This window comes from Somniosus microcephalus, chromosome 10 (assembly GCF_052327205.1).
Source record: "Somniosus microcephalus isolate GS21.2 chromosome 10, FLI_Smic_1.0, whole genome shotgun sequence".
NCBI lineage: Eukaryota > Metazoa > Chordata > Chondrichthyes > Squaliformes > Somniosidae > Somniosus > Somniosus microcephalus.
Genome location: NC_140996.1, coordinates 22258587 through 22280467, shown reverse-complemented (window position 1 = coordinate 22280467; position 21881 = coordinate 22258587). Strand labels below are relative to the sequence as shown.

Sequence of the window (21881 nt, the reverse complement as noted above, 5' to 3'; positions counted from 1 at the left end):
ATGAAGTACTTTTTGAAGTGCAGTCACTGTTGTAATATAGGAAATGCAGCAGCCGATTTACGCACAGCAAGCTCCCACAAACAGCAATGTGATAATGACCAGATAATCGGTTTTTTAGTGATGTTGATTGAGGGACAAATATTGGCCAGGACACCAGGGATAACTCCCCTGCTCTTGTTCGAAATAGTGCCATGGGATCTTTTACATCCACCTGAGAGAGCAGATGGGGCCTCGGTTTAACGTCTCATCCGAAAGACGGCACCTCCAACAGTGCAGCACACCCTCACAGGGTGAACTACATTAATTCACACCCTAACTGAACAAACGAGCTGATTGCATCCAATAATATATTTTTTTTTAAACTCAACCTAGTGAGAAAAAAATTAAAGAATATTAAGGGAATCAATGGATATGGGGATAGTGGAGATGAGTAAGATCAGCCATGATCTCATTGAATGGTGGAGCAGGCTCGAGGGGCCAAATGGCCGACTCCTGCTCCTATTTATGTTCTCACAACCCCGCCTTAACCCCCTCTGAGATATTTGCGCTCCTCTAACTCTGCCCCCTTGAGCATCCCTGATTATAATCGCTCAACCCTTGGTGGCCGTGCCTTCTGTTGCCTAGGCCCTAAGCTCTGGAATTCCCTGCCTAAACCTCTCCGCCTCGTTCCTCCTTTAAGACACTCGTCCAAACCTACCTCTCCTGTGCAACGCCTTGGGACGTTTTACTACATTAAAGGCGCTATATAAACATGTTATTGTTGCTGTATGACTCCTGCAAGGCAGGAGATATGTTCTTCAATGTGTATTATCTTTATAAATACAAGTTGTTGTGGTTCTTAAGAGAGATGGAGGGGAGAATTCTTTTTTAAAATCCGATTTCTAGCAATGTGCATCGATCTAATCTTAAATGAAAGCTGAAATAAAAACAGAAAACGCTGAAAATACGCAGCTGAACTGAAAGGTGTTTTATTTAAGGAATGAACAGCAAGCTGGTAAACGCAGGGTGGGTTTCGGTCGGCCATCAGTTCCGGGTCCGGGGAGGCAGGAGGCGGTTGGCGGCTGGCGGCGGCGTTCGAGGATTTTTTGATCGCCCAAATTCTCGTCTTTTTTTCACATCTTTATTTTCAGTTCTTTTTCTTTCCTCAATGTTGAAGTCCAAGACTTTCATCAAGAAGACGCGGTCGGGAGGGGTGCTGAAGGTGGTCCGCGAGCACTACCTGCGCGACGACATCGTGTGCGGCTGGGGGCCGTGCGGAGAGTGCGGGGCCCGGGGGGCGGGGCCTGGAGGACAGGGGGCGGGGCCCGGGGGACAGGGGGCGGGGCCAGGTGGGCAGGGCAAGGGGGCGGGGCCCGGGCTCAGCCCCCAGCCGCACACCGCCAGCCACCTCTGCCCACAGCCGCACTACGTCGTGCCCGACACCAACGTGGTGTTGCACCAGGTAAGGGCAGAGAGGGTGGGGACATGACACATCTTTATTTGCATTTATATTACAGCGCCTTGCACCCCCTCAAGAGGACCTCCCAAAGTGCGCTTTACAGTTCAGTGTCGGCCAGTGGCTCAGTGGGTAGCACCCTCGCCTCTGGATTCAGAAGGTTGTGGGTTCACGTCCCGCTCCAGGGACTTGACCACAAACATCTTGGCTGACACTCCAGTGAGGTGCTGCACTGTCGGAGGTGTGCCGCCTTTTGGATGAGATGTTAAACCGAGGTCCCGTCTGCTTTCTGAGGTGGACGTAAAAGATCCACAGCACGGTGGCATAGTGGTCAGCACTGTTGCCTCACAGCGCCAGGGACCCGGGTTCATATCCGGCCTCGGGTGACTGTCTGTGTGGAGTTTGCACATTCTCCCCGTGTTTGCGTGGGTTACCTCCGGGTGCTCCGGTTTCCTCCCACAGTCCAAAGATGTGCGGGTTAGGTTGATTGGCCATGATAAAAATTGGCCCTTAGTGTTAGGGGGGATTAAATATGTGGGGTTACGAGGATAGGGCTTGGGTGGGATGGCTGTCGGTGTAGGGACCGGGTGCTAGGGTTTGGATGATCAGCCATGATCTCGTTAAATGGCGGAGCAGGCTCGAAGGGCCGAATGGCCTACTCCTGCTCCTAGTTTCTATGTTTCTATCCCGCGACACTATTTTGAAGAAGAGTTCTCCCCGGTGTCCTGGCCAATATTTATCCCTCAACCAACATAACAAAAACAGATCATCTGGTCACTATCACATTGCTGTTTTGTGGGAGCTTGCTGAGCACAAATTGGCTGCCGCGTTTCCCATATTACAACAGTGACTCCACTTGAAAAAGTACTTAATTGAAACACAGAAGATAGGAGCAGGAGTAGGCCATTCGGCCCCTTGAGCCTGCTCCGCCATTCAATGAGATCATGGCTGATCATCCAAACTCAGTACCCTGTCCCTGCCTTCTCCCCATATCTCTTGATCCCTTAAGCCTTAAGAAATATATCTAACGCCGCCTTGAATATATTTAATGAATTGTGAATATATTTAATGTTCAGTGACTGTAAAGCGCTTTGAGACATCCGGTGGTCGTGAAAGGCGCTATATAAATGCAAGTCTTTCTCATTAAGTACTTTTTTTTTGGAAGTGCGGTTGGTCACTATTGTGACGTAGGAAAGGCAGCAGCCAATTTGCGCAGAGCAAGATCCCACAACCAGATAATCTGGTGTTTTTTTTAAACGATGTGGGTCGAGGGATAAATATTGGTCAGAACTCCTCATTTTGAAGTTTTTTCAAAAAAAAAGGCTTGTACGTACTACATAGCGTCGTTCACAACCTCGGGACGTCCCAAAGCGCTTTACAGCCCATGAGTTACTTTTTTTGAAGAGCAGTCACTGTTGTAATGTAAAGCAAAATCCCACAAACGGCTCTCTGAGAACGACCAGATAATCTGTTTTGGTGATGTGCATTGTTAGTGCACAAGTGCAGTACAACGAAATGTAGGCTTGCGGCTCCCGAGAGTGTACATTTAGATTAAGACATTTAAACATTCAACATTCATTTGGCTTGTAATACATTAACATATAAACATAATAAAGTGCATTGGCAGATGTGCAGGCTTTAGAGTTTATTTGTGGAGTTCAGTAGGATGACAGCCCTGGGAAAGAAGCTGTTCCTAAATCTGGTCGTACAGGTGCGAATGCATCTGTAGCGTCTCCCAGATGGCAGGAGGGCGAACAGACTGTGGCTGGGGTGGGTAGGGTCTTTGATGATGGTCAGTGACCTCCGTAAATAGCGTTTCTGGTATATGTGCTCTCTGGTCGGTAGCCGGGTGCCGGTAATGCGTTGGGCAGTTTTGACTACCCGCTGCAGGGCTTTCCGGTCATAGTAGCTACAGCTGCCATACCATACTGTGATACAGTTTGTCAGGATGCTCTCTATTGTGCAGCGGTAAAAGTTAGAGAGGATCAGGGGTGACAGGTTACATCCCTTCAGCCTCCTTAGGAAATATAGGCGCTGCTGGGCCTTCTTCACCAAAGAGGAGGTATTGAGGGACCAGGAGAGGTCTTCCGTGATGTGGACTCCGAGGAACTTAAAGCTGTCCACCCTTTCCACCACAGCCCCATGGATGTGGATGGGGGTGTGACTTCCGCCTTTAGACTTCCTGAAGTCCACAATGATTTCTTTGGTTTTCTTGATGTTGAGGGCCAGGTTGTTATCGGCGCACCACTTCACGAGATGCTGGACCTCCGCCCTGTAGGCTGACTCATCGTTGTTAGTGATCTGGCCTACCACCGTGGTATCATCCGCAAACTTGATGATGGTGTTGGAACCATGAACAGCCACACAGTCGTGGGTGAAGAGGGAGTAGAGGAGGGGGCTCAGCACACATCCTTGTGGGGCCCCCGTGTTCAGGGTTAGAGCGGGGGAGGTGTGGTTACCTAATTTGACAGACTGGGGTCTGTTTGTTAGGAAGTCCAGTTGCAGAGGGAAGTGTTCAGGCCAAGAGTGTGGAGTTTGGTGGCCAGCTTGTTGGGGACGATAGTGTTGAATGCTGAGCTGTAGTCTATGAACAGCATTCTGATGTAGGTCTCTTTACCATCTAAGTGATTCAGTGCAGAGTGTAGAGCAGTTGTGATTGCATCCTCCGTTGATCTGTTTGCACGATAGGCAAACTGGTGTTGGTCAAGAGAGGCGGGAACACTGGCTTTGATGTGAGCCAGGACCAGTCTCTCGAAACACTTCATTATGATGGGTGTGAGTGCGACAGGTCGATAGTCGTTCAGACACGTCACAGCCGTTTGTTTTGGCACAGGAATAATGGTAATAATAATAATAATGAGGGATAAATATTGGCCCAGGACACTGGAGATAACTCCCCTACTCTTCTTTGAAATTGTGCCGTGGGATCTTTTACGATCACTTGAGAGAACAGACGGGGCCTCGGTTTAACGTCTCATCCGAAAGACGGCACCACCGACAGTGCAGCACTCCCTCAGCACTGCACTGGAGAATCAGCCTAGATTTTGCTTAAGTCTCTGGAGTGGGACTTGAACCCACAACCTTCTGCTGCGGGTGAGTCTGAAGGTGCTGGAGTGATGGTGCCACCTGCCTTTCCCTCTGTCAGTACCTGGCCCAGGCGGACCTCTGCCTGCTGCATATAGTTTCCGTACATTATTCCCGGCCAGAATGGAAATGATTGGGTAACTCCACCCCCCCCCCCCCCCCGCCTGCTGTAAGTAACTGATTTTTACGCACATAATTTGTACTATGTGACTATCCTGCACTTGCTACATTTTGCTGGAGAAATCACCCTGCTTTTATTGGAAGAAATTGCTGCAGTTTCAGTCATGAGTTATGTTTACTGTAGTCCGTAGAGACTCTTCTTTAAAAAAATAGACTCTGTAGACTGTTTGCTGTAGTGTGCTGTTTAAATAGACTCTGCTGAGTAAATCAATTTTTTTTGCTGTAAAATAGACTGTTTGCTCTGAGTCCTGCTTTAAGTCCCGCCCCGCCTCCAACTCATTGGCTGACACAATGGTGTCAATAGACACTGACCTCTCTGCCACTTCCAGACCAACCCACAACTAGGGTTGCAAACTCTGGGTGGATGTATTCCTGAAGGTTTTATTACATGATGTCCTGTCTCTCAACCGAGCGACCAGTAAAACTGCCTTTTTTCTCATCTCCACAATATTTTTATAACTGATAAAAGTGTTGAAAGAAAATTCCCCTATTATTTTTCTCTTGGGTTGCTTGCAGCAGTGTCCAGGAGATTAATCGTTAATTTTGGGTCAAAATCCTGGAACTCCCTCCCGAACAGCACTGTGGGAGTACCTTCACCACACGGACTGTAGCGGTTCAAGAAGGCGGCTCACCACCACCTTCCCGAGGGCAATTAGGGATGCTGGCCTTGCCAGCGACACCCACATCCCAGGAATGAATAAAATCCTCCTCGAGACTCCAGGACAAAATCCTGGCGGGTTGGCAACCCTACGCTAAATCTTTTCTCTAATTGGAGGCCCAAAACTGCACACGGTACTCTAAATGTGGTTTAACTGATGCCTTATACAAATCGATCATTACTTTATTGCCTTATACAAATCGATCATTACTTTATTGTCCCTGTTCTCTCTGTTCTTAGTTATAAAATTCAAAATGCTGTGCTATGACAGGGTGATTTCCTCCCAGTAGCTTGTGCAGAAGATAGATTAATGCGGAGCTGCTAAGTGATACAGTTTGCATCCCATGGCAAAGTTGCAAGTGAATTATAATCAACAACACAAATGGTCTGTCGATTCCATCCCATTACTACTCACGGTGTGTTCTGTTCATATGACGTGCTGGGTGTGTGGCAGAAAAATGCTGAAACGAAAATTCCCATTGAGCTGTTAAATGGAAACTCCTTGTTGGGGCATCGTTGCCACCTGTCTCCCCCTGTCTTAAATTGTATTTGATTTATACAATTCGATTATATGAATGCGTGTGATTCCTGGCATGTAGCTCGAGGTGTTTAAAAAGAAAGCCACAGTACATCTACATTTTATTGGATGTATACATATAGATTTGGAATAGTTTTATGATTATTCTTTGGTGCAAAACTCATTTTCTTTATATTTTTTTATTATTAGATTGATATCCTTGAGGACCCTGCAATCCAGAATGTGGTGATCCTGCAGACAGTGTTGCAAGAGGTCAGGCATCGAAGTGCTCCAGTATACAAAAGAATTAAGGATGTGATTAACAACCCTGAAAAACATTTTTACACTTTCACCAACGAACATCACAAGTAAGAGGAAATAAAACGTAAACATTTCAGATTTCGTGTTTTGTATTTAATCTTGTTCAGAAAACGTGGGGTTACGTGATGCTTCTTCCCTCTCTCGGCTAACTGACTTTCATGTGGTCATTTTCCTTTATAATTTGCGAGGGTGAAGTACTGTTCTGGATGAAGGCAGTGTTATATTGACTTAGTCATTTGATGCCGATGAAATCTGAATTTTGTACTTTAGTGGGAAATTACAAGATTTGTTTTGATTTAGACATGAAGAAATAGCAGACTGTTGTATTACAAGTCAGCTTTTATATTGATTAAAATGGGATGAAGAAACCTTTTCTGTATTGTAATTTTATGAAGTGCTGTGTTGCAACTCCATCCTCCGAACCAAATGGGTCGCTGAGAAAATATATGGAGTTTGGTCCCTTTCAGCCCTAGCGTAGCCAACCTCAGCAGGGGCCACAGTCCAACTGTTACAGTTGCCCGTAGCTGGGAGATTGAAGGCCATTGTGGGTTTCTGCTGATGCACGTATCAAAACCAGTGAATAGGCGGCGTTTGGTTATGTGGAAATATAAGACCACCCCATATACAATATGACCCTGTCCTCTCCCCACCACCCTCCCTCATTCTTCCCGTCCCCCTCCCTCTTTTCCGCTCCTTTCCCTCCCCCTCCATCTAGTGGTATAATTAGAACATCAAAGCAATATTTTTACTAAATGTGTGGAGTTGTGCAGAGTATTGTGGCTGGCATGATCTTAACATTTTTTCCAAAAGAACGACTCTCAAATATAACTGGACTGGTGAAATCAAACTGTTAAACGAATATTATAGACTGACCATTGGTTCATAATAACAAATCTGCAAAGCAACATATTGCATTTGTTATTGCTTTAGTGTAGATACCATCATGCATCAACAGGATTCTGTGCACTGGCCAAAGCTGTACACTGCGATGCCTGCTGTCAGCAGACTGAATTAAACAATCCCAGTGAACCTCAAATTCTGTAGAATCATAATGTTAAATATAAAAAAGGTATCCGGGAGTGATGAGACCATCATCTCATCCCGCAGTTCAAATGGTAGTTATTGATCTTCTGGTACATGACACTATCTGAACTTATTGATGATGCTACTTTGTGACTTTGAGCTATGTTTTTCTCTTTATACTGTGTTCAGTGAAACATTCTGAGTGCAGTTTCTGAAATCACTGCTGTTTGGCCTGGAGCAGATAGTGATCTGATACAGATTTATCTATCTGTAAATGAGAATTCAAAATGAATCTACTTCCAAAAGGCATTTGATAAAGTGCCACATAATAGGCTTGCCAGCAAAGTTGAAGCCCATGGAATGAAAGGGACAGCATGGATACGAAATTGGCTAAGTGACAGGAAACAGTGTAGTGGTGAACGGTTCTTTATCGGACTGGAGGATGGTATACAGTGGTGTTCCCCAAGACTACTGCTTTTCTTGATATATATTAATGACTTGGACTTGGGTGTACAGGGCACAATTTCAAAATTTGCAGATGACACAAAACTTGGAAGTATAGTGAACAGTGAGAAGGATAGTGATAGACTTCAAGAGGACATAGACAGGTTGGTGGAATGGACGGACACGTGGCAGATGAAATTTAACACAGAAAAGTGCAAAGTGATGCATTTTGGTAGGAAGAACGAGGAGAGGCAATATAAATTAAAGGGTACAATCCTAAAGGGGGTGCATGAACAGAGAGACCTGGGGGTATATGTGCACAAATCGTTGAAGGTGGCAGGGCAGGTTGAGAAAGCGTTAAAAAGCATACAGGATACTGGGCTTCATAAATAGAGGCATAGAGTACAAAAGCAAGGAAGTTATGATGAACCTTTATAAAACACTGGTTCGGCTTCAACTGGAGTATTGTGTCCAATTCTGGGCACCGCACTTTAGGAAGGATGTGAAGGCCTTGGAGTGGGTGCAGCAAAGATTTACGAGAATGGTTCTGGGGTGAGGGACATTAGTTACATGGAGAGACTGGAGAAGCTGGGGTTAATCTCCTTAGCGCAGAGTAGGTTGAGAGGAGATTTGATAAAGGTGTTCAAAATCATGAGGGGTCTAGACAGAGTAGATAGAGAGAAGCTGTTCCCATTGGCAGAAGGGTCGAGAACCAGAGGACACAGATTTAAGATGATTGGCAGAAGAACCAAAGGCGACATGAGGAAAAGCTTTTTTACACAGCGAGTGGTTATAATCTGGAATGCACTGCCTGAGAGGGTGCTGGAGGCAGATTCAGTCATGGCTTTTTAAAGGGAATTGGATAAGTACCTGAAGGAAAAAAATTTGCAGGGCTACGGGGAGAGGGCGGGGGAGTGGGACTCGCTGAAGTGCTCTTGCAGAGAGTTGGCACGGGCTCGACGGGCCGAATGGCCTCCTTCTGTGCTGTAACCATTCTATGATTCTATTAAAACAAACTAACTCGCAGCATGTGTTGCCCCCTCAGAGATACCTATATAGAGCAAGAACAAGGTGAAAGTGCAAACGACAGAAACGACCGCGCAATACGGATAGCGGTGAAATGGTACAACGAGCATCTAAAAAAATCACAAAACAACACTCTGCAGCTTCAGGTTATCTTAATAACAAATGACAGAAAAAACAAAGAGCGTGCTGTGGAAGATGGCCTGGTGGCATTTACGTGTAAGTATGAGCTTTATGGAATTCGAGACAGTATTTCCTTAGCTGAGCAAAATTTGTAGGCAAGCCCCACTGGAGTATTGGTAGGATTCTGTATACAGTAATACACTGCTTGAAAAGTGTGATTTATACTCCTGGCAGGGGGCAACAACAGTGAGCAGTTTTCTAATGATATAAAATGGGCGGAGAACAGCAAATGCTTAGACACAACGTTCCCTCTAAGCTGAGCGGCCGTGCGCAGCCCGGGATAGGCTTTTTCAATGTTACATTTCGCGCGTGCGAGAAATTGTGAATGGGCCACGCAGCCCCTTAACGTGGGCCGTGAACCCCCCAAAAATTAGGGGGAACATTGCTTAGATATACTCCAGATGTGAGTAATTGACAAATATATGATCGAGTAAGGATAGTTGATTTAACAGTTAAGTCCTTTTGAGGCTCCTGTAATGGTTCAATAAGTAAATACACCATTTAATGAAGTACTATATCCTACAGAGCTAAGTCATTTATTCCTATTAGGGACACCTGTCTCTCATGGTCAACTGACATGCGCTGTCTAGACCAACGTGAGAAGAATGGTCCATAGGGCTCTTGGTGCTCGTGGAACTCTATCCCAGCATGTATCACGGCTATCAGGGCATGAAGGGTTAGGGGTAGTAATTAAATCACTTGTAGCAAACAATATTGATGCTTGCGACAGTTTTTTTCATGTTTTGTTGTATCTAGAGTCACTAGTGAAATAAGCGGGTTTGTCACAGTTATATTTGCTATGAGCAGTATTCAAGAATGCACAGTGAAATCTTTGTATTAAAATGCCTGCGTGGAGTGCGCACGCCATTGAAAACTAAACGGATCCTATGGAAACTCCAGTGCAGAAATGTCCACACTTATCTATCACGACCCCTGTCATGCCACTAGGTGGCACTTTAATATGATTTCCAATAAAATCTGAACAGTGTCCTGTCACCACCACGTGGTGTAGATCGCGGGTGGGCTATTATTTGGGCTGGAGGGCCACTTAACAAGTTTTGGTGAGCTGTTGCGGGTCGCACACAAATGTTCCCCCCAAGGTACGCGGTCCCGTGGAAGCCGCTCACCAGCTCCTACCACTGGAAGAGATACTGCGCATGCAAATTTAAAGGGATCGCGCACGAAAAAATATTAGAGGGAACATTGCATAAACATAAATTCAGATAGTAGTTAGATACTATCTTAAATACACAAAATGTAGGGTAAAATAGTAAATTCTCCCGTTATTAATTGAATGAAATGATTTATCGATCGATCGAGTCTGCAGGGTCGTCGACGCGAGAGGTGTTCTCTTTTTAGTGTGCTGCGTACGTGAGCTTGAGGCTTCGCAAGGCCGGAACTACGATCGCGTGCCATTACCTGGAGTCCTTGTACTCCGGGATCCACTCTCTTGTCTAAGACGGCAATGAGCACTCCCCTGCCGCCTTACTCTGGGTACTGGGAGTGAAGCAAACCCTTTTTGCTATCTATATAGTATTGTATATGTAATTAGTAATATTGGAAAATAATATTGTTTGAAAATGTATTCCTACAATGATGCATTTTAAGATCTCCTGCAGTAATAGAACTAGCATTATATGTGATAGTAATCAGAGCGGCAGGATGAATGTCCTAGTGATTCTGAGTGTGTCTCATTTGTAGGTTTGCATTATACTATTTAAAACTTAAACTGGCCATAATATGTAATCTTATTCATATTTGAAAAAGAACTGATTACTCACATCACCAATTATTGCCTTCCATTTGTAGTGTTTAAAGACTGGCTGATTAGTGCAGATGTATGTGATACAAGGTTTATTTGTGCAGCCTACGTAGCATATAGATTTTTTTGCAGTTTACTATTTGGATTGATTTGTCAAGAGGATTGTATATACATATAATAATAAATCCTTGACTGTTTTGGAGAGGAAAGATGCAGCAATGCAATGACAGATCTGCGAGTATTAGTAAAACTTTCTTTTGCACAATTTTCATTCTAAAAGTACATTTTCCAAACTATATGAGCTGCTTCATATGAAAGCAATGTACTGTAGTTCTAGAAGTAACAGAAATCACACAATGTTTCAATCCCAAAATGCAGTCAATTTTAACATAAACACGACAAGATGTGAAATCTAAGCAATGAATAATTTTAGAATTAGCAGCTGAAATTGAGTTTAGCAAGGGTAAATGTAGCAGTTTTAAATAACAAATAACCTTTGGGTGTTTGGTTTTCAGTCACCAGGAGCAAAGCCAACTCGTTCAGACCCCATTTTTGAACACCCTGAAGCTAATGTTAGAAAATGTATTGCAAGATTTCAATTCCGTACTAAAATCTGAAATTTAGAAATGGAACAACAGTCATTCTTGTGCATTACTGGAATAAATGTTTGTTGTAAAGCATTCGCACTTGTGCTTGAATCATGAATACTTTATCAGGCCACAACTTTACAATACTGTTCTTGGCTGATATGTGTAGTTATCTTCATTCATGTTATAACTGCACATACTATTCCTCCATTGGAGTGGTTTCTGATTTTGCACTGTTCAGTAATGACCATTTATCCCCCTTGCTCTTAGGCAATGAATATATCAAGAGTTTGGCTGGAAATCCTGAACTTGTTGATCGCCTGGCTTGTACTTCAGATGCATCTGTAAGTACCATTCTCAGAGTTTGCTCTCTGGAGGGTGGGGCGGGGTTTGGGGGGGAGTTTTTAAAGTTTTATTTTGTCTTGTCTTGTATTTTATTCAGGTACAAAGGAAAATTATAGTGACGGTGTCAATTTTGCAAGCAGTACAAATAACTGATTAGGTTGCAAATTATTATGTGTTTCTTCTTGTCAAACTCTCTCTCTCACAACACAAATCTTAATTGGTATGCAGTCTTGCATACATGGCTGTATGTCCCTTATTTTACATTGATGCACTGTTCGCTGATTGAAATGCAAGGATAGAATCTGCATTTAATCAGCACAGTAGCTGTTACCTTGTGTATTAATTAAATCCTAATAATAGAGAAGAATATACAGTAAGAAAGTTAAAACAACACAAAGGTCAACCATCCCATTCATGGTTGTCTTTGATTTTCATTTTTTGTACAGGGCCCGCGCAGATTATTTTCTAATGAAAATTGCTCTTGGCAATACAGTAAAAACTTTATAATATCTAGTTGGTATCGTCATATCCATTTACAAAGAAAAATTGTTCTTCCGACATTGGTGAGCTGCCACGGCCGCTTCTTTTGCCCATCCCTACATGCCCTGAGGAGGTGTTGCTGGGCCTTTCCCTTGAACTACTGCAGTCCGAGTGGCTACAGTGCTCCCACAATGGTGTTAAGGCTGAGAATTTTAAGATATTGATCCAATGGTGATGTATGTCCAAGTCAGGACTTGGAGGGGTGCATATCAACTACACTGTTAGAAGCAGTTGCCATAACTGAATTTATCAGAACAGTTTGTTATAGTTTGGTACTACATTGTGCTGCACTACAGAATAAAAGGATGTGGACTCAAATTTTCTCAATTGCAGTAGGAAATGGTAGAAATATCATCTAACATGTAATGTGCCCTATACAGATATACAAATTCCAAGTTGTTTTGCTCAAGTACAGTTTACTGGTATGCATAATATAATCAAAACTAAAATTTTGTTCCATTGTAGAATGAAATAGAGTGTGGTAGGCTGATCTTCGCAGAACATCTGCCTCTATCCAGAGTACAGCAAGGTATAAAGTCTGGTCGTTACTTTCAAGGGACCTTCCGAGCCAACAGAGACAACTATCTGGAAGCCACAGTCTGGATCCATGGGGAAGAAGGAAAAGACAAAGAGGTAATTCTGTTTCAATAGCAAAATACTGCAGATGCTGGAAATCTGAAATAACAACAGAAAATGCTGGAAGCACTCAGCAGGTCAGGCAGCATCGTGGAGAGAGAAACAGAGTTAACATTACGGGTCGATGGGTGTGCATGCGCATGTGTGCAATCAGCCTCAGAGTTGTTGGCTTCTACAGTTTACCAATGATCACTATCCAGGCACTCATTTGAAAAAAGAATCTCTTGGAGTGCAGTTGCCACAGTATGAGTGAGAACATCGAGCATATGTGTTTGATCTTGAATAATTTTCCATCCCACATACATCCACAAAGATGTATGGAAAAGGGGCAGTATGCACTCTGGAGTGGCTCCAATCACCTCCACCGAAGTTGGTGCTTTAGCATTTAATACTAGCTGGTGACTACTTTGCACTCAGCCAATAGTAACTTTAACAGCCTCAGCCATCTTTGAATTGGCTTCCACTCCTGTAACATGCCATCAAAGTGTTGCTTAGTATGAGCAAAGACCTGAAATGGCAAGAGACATAAGTCATGAAATTGATGCCTTTGTTACCTCTAGACTTGACTATTCCAATGCACTCCTGGCTGGCCTCCCTGTTCTACCCTACGTAAACTTGAGGTGATCCAAAACTTGGCTGCCCGTGTCCTAACCCGCACCAAGTCCCGTTCACCCATCACCCCTGTGCTCGCTGACCTACATTGGCTCCCGGTTAAGCAACGCTTCGATTTTAAAATTCTCATCCTTGTTTTCAAATCCCTCCATGGCCTCGTCCCTCCCTGTTTCTGTAATCTCCTCCAGCCCCACAAACCCCCCGCCCCCCGAGATATCTGCGCTCCTTTGATTCTACCCTCTTGAGCATCCCTGATTCTAATCGCTCCACCATTGGTGGCCGTGCCTTCTGTTGCCTGAGCCCTAAGCTCTGGAATTCCCTGCCTAAACCTCTCCGCCTCGCTACTTCTCTTTCCTCCTTTAAGACCCTCCTTAAAACCTACCTCTTTGTCCAAGCTTTAGGTCATCTGCCCTAATTGATCCTTATGTGGCTTGGTGTCAAATTTTTGTCTTATAATACTCCTGTGAAGCACCTTGGGACGATTTATTACGTTAAAGGTGCTATATAAATACAAGTTGTTGTTGTATGGCTCCTACAAGGCAGGAGATATGTTCTTCAATGTGCATTATCTTTATAATGTTTCTTGTCTTATGTTTATCATGACCATCCTCATTGGTAAAGTACTCCATTTTGATTATTAATTTTCTACTTCCATTATACTTTTGTTATTTGCCCTTCCAGACGTGTTTTTTCATCATACATATTCCAGTGAGAGGTTCTTAGATACAGCTCTATGACAGTTCCTTGCCCATCCCAAAATAAACCTGTCAAATAAATGGATTTAAAAAATTAAATCACAACTTAAACTTAACTCCCTCAACTGCTCCTCCCCACTGCACAAGTAGCACGATAGGCTCAATTTTATATTTAATTTGTCTGTCTGAATCCCTGAACTGTAATTCTCAGGAGCCAGCTTCTTTTTAGCAAAGCAACTCTGGAGCCATTGCATGACTATCTCTTCACCTCCTCTCCCACCCATAGCATGCACACGAGCTCATCTGATGGCATTTGCCTGCCAACTAACCTTCACGCCCAGGATTACAATACCTAAGAGCATCGCCTAACGGTTACTGTGGCCTGCACCTCCTGATGTCCCCATTCCATGGTCCATTCCTTCCCCTGCAGTCTCCCCATGCGACAGCGCAGGTGCTTCAGGAAGTGGAGGCAGAAAGTGTTGCAGAAACAAATAGTGAAACATAAGAAAAAAAAAGGGAGGAAAAGGAAATGTGGACAGAAGTAATGGAACAGGGGGAAAATGAAGGAGAGGGTGAAAGAAATAAGTAAAGAAGCCAGTGTTAAGAAAAGTGCTATGTGCAATAAATAAACGGACGTCTGTTTGAACAGCATTGCCAGGGAACTGGGCAGGAGTACATGAGAGACAGTAATTGTTGCAGGGTAAAGAGGGAGGGTAATGAGCAGGGTGAGAGAGAGAGAGACAGACAGACAGACAGATCGAAGGTGGGAGTGAGTGAGGTGCAGTTGAGGTGAGGGACGGGGCAGAGTCCGATACACCCTGTTCTGATGGGGGGGGGGGGTGGGGGGGGAGGTAAGAGAGCGAGGCAGATGGGAGAAAGATGCATTTGAGTAGGAGAGAGAGAACAGCGAGAGTTTTAAGCAGAGGTGAAAAGGGAGGTTAGATATCCTGTTGTGATTGGTGAGAGAATGAGTGAAAAAGAATCTTACGGAGTGGGGGACAGACCTCAATTGATGGGGGGAAGAAAACACCCTGTCGAGTGCGGCGGAATTGCAAGCAGTGACCAGGAGAGAATCCCTGTTGCAGAGAGGAGAGTATGAACTCTGCTGTGAGTAGGAGAGGAAGTTGATGGCGGGTCTTAGTGGCCCTATATTATAAAATGCTCCATCCATTGACACACAATGAACATCTCCACTAGTTTTGTCAATAATATATGTGAAGGTGTACTTTGTACTGTAAGTACTCGCCCATGGCTTTCTTCTGCTTCAGTGAAGACCATGGTATGTAATATCAACACTGCAATAATAAAATTAAATAGATTGCATACTTCCTTTCTAAATTTAAGCACTGGATTTTTTCTTCCCTTAAATTAATTGGGATTTGTAAGAAGTAATTTTCAGAAACTTGGTTAATACAAATTAAAGTTGGATTTATTGTGTGATTTGACAGATCCTTATACAGGGGCTGAAGAATCTCAATCGAGCTGTACATGAAGATGTTGTCGCAGTGGAATTGCTGCCCAAAGAGATGTGGGTGTCACCATCAGCTGTTGTACTTCAGGATGAAGGACAAGTTGAGGATGATGAGGATGAGAAAGAAGGCCTGGTAAGAGATTGAATGCTGTGTGCGTGTACTGCAGTGCTTTCATAAATTGTCAGAAATAAAACCACTCATACAGGCTGGAATGTGGGCATCACAGTATTAAAGATAAATTCATTTCACCAAACCTTCCATTCCAATATCTGAAAGTAAAATAAATAAATCATAATCCTCATGGAACTGCAACAATTGTCTTGCTGACCACGACAGATTGGGAGGGGTGGGGGAGGGAGACTATGCACCTTTAAAATGTCAAAGGATTGATTTTGTAGATGCAAAGCTACATAATAATGAGACTTAAAAGATGTGGGAGAAAGGGGCTGTGGGATATTATATTTGGCTGTATGTTGCCATTAACTACAAAGCAATTGCCATGTGATTTATGCGAATAATACCGATTACTTTCTAATTAGCAAGATCAGATTTAAATGCTTGTAATCTGTCCCCTTACTACATGGCTTCTGTACATTATTTTATGTTACGGCTTTTTATTCACATAGTGTAAATGGCATGCTTTTGTATACTTAAATTCAAGAAAGAGTTTATCTGCATTCCAAATTGTTATGCATGAAAAAAATTAAAATTGGAAAATTTGATTCAACTGTTAAATTGTTCAGATCAAGGATGCATTTATAAAAGTTGATAACGTGCTGTTTTAAAATTTTTATTTTCTCTTTAAGCTGAAGAATGTTACGAGCAAGAATTTTTCAAAGCCAACTGGTAAAGTAGTTGGGGTAATTAAAAGGAACTGGAGATCGTACTGTGGCATGATTTCGAAGTCACAAATTAAAGAGGTGGGCTTGTAGTTGGAATCGGCTATTACTTTGCTTTAAATAATGTAATAAATGATTCATAAATGGAAATTTGTATCTGTACTACCTGTATTTTTATCTGCATTTCAAGTCAACAAAACACTTGTTCACACCGGCAGACCGCAGGATTCCTAGGATTCGAATAGAAACTCGACAGTCCTCTGCGCTAGAGAAGCAGAGAATAATTGTTGTAATTGATGGTTGGCCTAGAAATTCTCGCTATCCCAATGTAAGTACATCAGTTAAACTTGCTTGTTTAGTTTACCTGGGAAGGATTACAAACATAAATGTTTCAGACAATATAAAACTTGAGAACAAAGCTCGAGCAGTTTATAACCATCATCTGAGTTTGAAGTTTATAATAAATTACTCCAGGGCATGCCATTTTAAATAAGATGTGTACGAGTGGGTTTTTTTCAGTTTTTGTTTCAAGTTCACAACAACTATTGCAGCCAACTAACCACTATTATTTCCAGCATCTGCAGTATTGTGCAATTATAACTGCTATTATTGCCTGATGACTTCCTTAACAAAAGATCAACAATGGTAGTGTAATCATTGCAAGTTTACTAAAATAATTTGTAATTGATTATTGGGGAATAAGATGGGCAATATATATAATTCATTAACTTTTTTTCCCTCACAATCTAGGTAAATCAGTTTAACTGTAGAATGTCTGTCCGCATTAACCTTCTCTTTTCTACCTCGTCCCCAAGTTGATTTGGGTGTAAGAGGAGAGAAAAAAATTGAATACTATAGCTGAGTTTAAAAAGGCAACATTATTGATAGTTTCAACTGGTTTAGGAGAGAAACCCTATGGCCTGGATTTTCTGGCCAGCGGCGAAGGAACGACACTTGCCGTTCACCTCGCTGACAGCTGCCCCCAGAGTTTTCGCAGGCCTTTGAGCGCAGACCTGCTGTCATAGGGCGTCTGATCCAGCGTTACGCCCTCTACAGGGGAACTGAGGTGTGTTTGAGCAGGACAAGCAACAGCGTCACTCTTTAACCAATCAGATTGAAGAATCCTCACTGAGACATGCAGAGTTTAAACCAGGAAGTATAAGTTAGATTTAAATCATGTACAGAACCATTTGAGGCGCTACTTTTAGCGCCCTGGAAAAATTAGCGCCCCCGCGCCAGAACTTGAGTGGCTGCGCCCCAAGAGGGAAGCGGGGCGCTACTGGAAGCGCCCCGCATTCCTCTTGGGGCGCCGGGAGTCAATATCGCTGTGGCAGGCCTTCCTCCCCTTCTTAAAGGGGAGGGGCCTTGCGCAGCGTGACCCGGGGCCCATCTGGGCCCCCGGGGATAGGGAGTGCCGGCAAAAGAGCCCGGCACTCGAGAAGTGCCGGGCTCTTGGAGCGCAGCCGGCACTCGGTGGGGTGGAGCCGTTCAGGAGGCCGGGGACGGGAATGCTGGCAGGCGGCCAGCAACAAAAATGGCCACCCCGCACCTCACCTTTAAATTGCGCCTCCCCGGCCGCAGGTAGGCCTCCCCCTGACCCCATCGGACATGGCGTCCAGCGGTAAGTCAGGGGGTGCTCCCGAAGATCGCGGCCGGGGCGCTGTGCACGGCGATGACGTTGTCGCTGGCGGCGCAGTGCCGCGGGGCGCTACTGGTTAGCACTGCCGCTAACCGCCCACTGAATTTCGTGGGTGGCGCCGCGCCCGGGTGCTAGTTGCTTTGCGCCATGTTTGCGCCCTCTTAGGGCACTAACGGGAGGCACAAAGGAACCCAATTTTTCCCCCTAAATCTTTATTTCAGTTATTTAAATACTGTATACTAATATATAATATGAGCTGTAAAAATAGATATTACCCCAGCTGTAAAAGCAGATGTTAAGTAATTTGAGAGGGGTGTGTGCTGTATATATGAATTGCCCATCTCCACAATGGTTCATTTGATGCACAGCAGAGTACCCAGCTGAGCCATACAGACAAGATGATCCCAGGTTTGATTCCAGTCCACACTGTTTCTCAGCTTGGATGTTACAGTTGGCCTTGGCATCCTTGGATAGGAAGGGGAAATTCAACCAGCATTGCTGCACCTGTCAAGTAACTCCGACTTGAAAGTGCGTTTGGTGAGGTCATTGGGTAAGGGCACAAGAACATAAGAATTAGGAGTAGGCCATACGGCCCTTCGAGCCTGCTCCACCATTCAGTAAGATCACGGCTGATCTTGGACCTCAACTCCACTTTCCCGCCCGATTCCCAAATCCCTTGATTCCACTAGAGTCCAAAAATTAATCTATCTCAGCCTTGAATATACTCAATGATTCAGCATCCACAGCCATTCCAAAGATTCACAACCCTCTGAGTGAAAAAATTCCTCCTCTCAGTCTTAAATGGCCGACCCCATATCCTGAGACTATGCCCCCTCATTCTCGACTCTCTGGCCAGGGGAAACAACCTCTCGGCATCTACCCTGTCAGACACCCTCAGAATCCTATATGTTTCAATGAGATCACCTCATTCTTCTAAACTCCAGAGAGTATAGGGTCAATCTCTCCTCAGAGGACAACCCTCTCATCCCAGGGATCAAACTAGTGAACCTTTGTTGCACTGCCTCTAAGGCAAGTATCCAAAGGAGACATAATCAGGCCATGCTGTGATATCCCCTCACAGTTGAATAGGTTGCTGACACTTGCTGTCCAGACTCATGCCTACAGAATAGTGAGGCACTGGAGGGTGGTTGGTGCTGCTGGAATCATACCCCAGCTAGACTCGGTGACCTCCGTAAAGAAAAGGGGAAATGGACAACAAAATATAATCAGAAATATATGCGCTGTGTTTGGATTTGTACAGGGCCACTTTGTCAGAAGTCTAGGAAATGCTGGAGATAAAGAAACGGAAACTGAAGTTCTTCTGCTGGAGCACGATGTCCCTCATCAGCCTTTCTCACAGGCTGTTCTTAGTTTTCTACCCAAGATGCCATGGCTAATCACAGAACAGGTATCGTATTAAATGTCAGACTCTCATTCTTTCAGCATAGCGAGGATGTTGAAGTGCAGAACACCACAATTTTCATATCTTACTGTACCTCTACACTTTGGAAAGCAAAGAGCAACAAGTCAGACATTCTCTCACCCCACTAGGTGCAAATTCAGATAAAGAAGTAGGATTTTTTGACATTTTACCAAGTTTAATATGCTTTTGTAGCTGTGTTGTGATTGTTGAGCTAAAAAAGGCAAAGGCCAGCACAACCGGGAATAAAACAAACATTTTAAATTTATGTTAAATTCTAATGTACCTTTATAATGAATGCATTTGAAAGTCAGGTATCTTGTCTCTTGGGTTCAGGACAAAAGATTGTAAGTACTTAGATTAGAATGTGTGGAAAATCTGTGGTTATTGAGAAAGATAACTTTTAAATAGTTCCACAGCGCAGCCAGTGTTGTAGCAGTGAATGACAGACCACAACTTCAGGATATCTGCGTTAGGCTGCACCCGTGCTAAATCCTCAAGTTGTGATCCGTTTCAAAGGCGTAATGATGGCGCACGCTGCCAGTTCACCATCATCAGAACCGCAAATTCTGGGCCATTGTTTTTTAAACGTTGAAAAATTTCATGCATCTTAAATTAGATTTTTTTTCTTAGCAGACATAATTCATGTAATCTATCCATTTAGTGACAGTTCTTCATTATTGCAGGACTTGAAAGAGAGGATGGACCTAAGACATCTCTATATCTGCAGTGTGGACCCTCCTGGATGTACTGATATTGATGATGCTCTGCATTGTCGAGAGTTAGAAAATGGAAACCTGGAGGTAAATTCTGATATGAAATATACACTTGGATCTGGGTAAAAGCTTGATTAGGAATGCCTCTTTTTGACTGAAACAGAACTTTAGATAGGGCCAGGGAAAAAGATTGTAGTAACAGTTTAAAAAAAATTTATTATCTAGTTTGTTTGTAATTCAGTAATATGCAAATTTCTTAGAGGTATAGATGAGTCAATCAAATCATTAAAAACACACCTAAACAAAAATTAATGTACAGGAAACTTTCGTTTAACCAGCGGTTAAAAGTCCGGAAAGCTCTATCTACCGGCAAAATTCAGGAGCCGTTTTCTATAAGTTTTTTTACTTCTCGTTGCCTTTTTTTTCCCAGTCAGGCTCTGCAAGGTCTGTAGCTAAGCAACAGCTTCAGCTAGAGACGCTTGCAGCTGCAGCCGACTGTTTTGAAGCTGTTGCTAAGCAACAGGGTTTGTTGATTCACACGGAGCTGAAAAGCTCTGTATATGTTTTAACATTAGCGCTGGCTTATACGGCAGTTTTGATCTAACAGCACCAGCTCGGTCCCGTCAGTGCCGGATACTAGAAAGTTTCCTGTACCATTTTATTCCCTTTAGCTTCACCGTTTAAGGGCTCAATATGAGATTTGCAACATAATAAAATTGTGAAAAAAGTTAGATATTTCACAACATCTGCACCCCAAAGCCGACCCCAGGACCATCGCTCTCAGTACATACAAACACCAGGGCCCCTACCCCTCCTGTCCTTCTGCGACACTTCACGACTCCGTCTGCCCCAGTGCTGTTGTCAGGTACCCGAAGGAGATGTTGAAGTCGGGCCCAAGATGGGTGCGATATTGGCGGGGCGCCCGACCGCCCAAGGCCACTTTTGGAAGGCTAGAATATTTTCAGGTTCGGGCCTCTTTTTAAAAAAAAAAAAAAAAACATTTTATCAAGTAGGCGCTCCACTGCAGCTCGTCAGCTTGGTGCTGCAGAATATTGGCTGCCAGTTGGGGCCTATTTGGGTGGGGGAGCTAGAATGAGTCAGCAATGGGGCCCAGAGGAGAAAAATGGACATTTTCATGAAACTCCATCCCCAAAACACCATTTAAAAATCCCATTGGGTGCCATGTAATAAAAATGGAGTTTGACTCATTCAATCACAATACATTGGTGGCCCTGTAAGTTGTGCATTATGTGGCATTACACCCCTCATGTTATGAAACAGCATATCCTTTGACTCGCCTCTGGAGATCATCGAGTTAATGCAATAAGGACAATATACTTAGCGTACAATTCCTTTTCGTGCCCCTCAGCTACCACATTAAAATTTCTACGTCGTGTTTCAAAATGATATGAAACAAAGGCAGTCATTTACGATGTGTAGAAACTCTCCAGCAACAGAAAATTTCAGAGTCAGAATATCTGCAGCCTCTTAACTTATCTTGGGAATAACACTTTAATAAAAAGCCATGTTTATGACCTGCAACCTAAACACGAATAGAATTCTGAATGGGCTCACCCAGTGTTTATTTAACAGCAACTAGACTTTGTAATCGTGTAAAGGATACAACTTCACCTTAGCAATAGTATAATACATTCTACAGTACATGGTATAACACGCCTTGTACAACAGCACATCTTCCTGTCTACCACGAGCAACACAATTGGAGATGACCAGTATACAAGAAATAACA

At 43.7% G+C, this 21881-nt stretch overlaps 1 protein-coding gene across 1 annotated transcript in view; it reads left to right on the top strand.

The window, feature by feature from the left end:
* The first annotated feature begins 1012 nt into the window (after window positions 1-1012).
* The window catches only part of dis3 (DIS3 exosome endoribonuclease and 3'-5' exoribonuclease), a 40575-nt gene continuing 19706 nt past the window's right edge, over window positions 1013-21881 (top strand). Inside the window, exons 1-10 of the mRNA XM_085998483.1 lie at window positions 1013-1441; window positions 6085-6242; window positions 8708-8904; window positions 11488-11561; window positions 12568-12735; window positions 15494-15649; window positions 16324-16437; window positions 16547-16684; window positions 19257-19403; window positions 20102-20218. Of these exons, the coding sequence (XP_085854609.1) occupies window positions 1148-1441; window positions 6085-6242; window positions 8708-8904; window positions 11488-11561; window positions 12568-12735; window positions 15494-15649; window positions 16324-16437; window positions 16547-16684; window positions 19257-19403; window positions 20102-20218 (1563 nt within the window). The 5' untranslated portion in view covers window positions 1013-1147. The remainder of the gene's footprint in view (window positions 1442-6084; window positions 6243-8707; window positions 8905-11487; window positions 11562-12567; window positions 12736-15493; window positions 15650-16323; window positions 16438-16546; window positions 16685-19256; window positions 19404-20101; window positions 20219-21881) is intronic.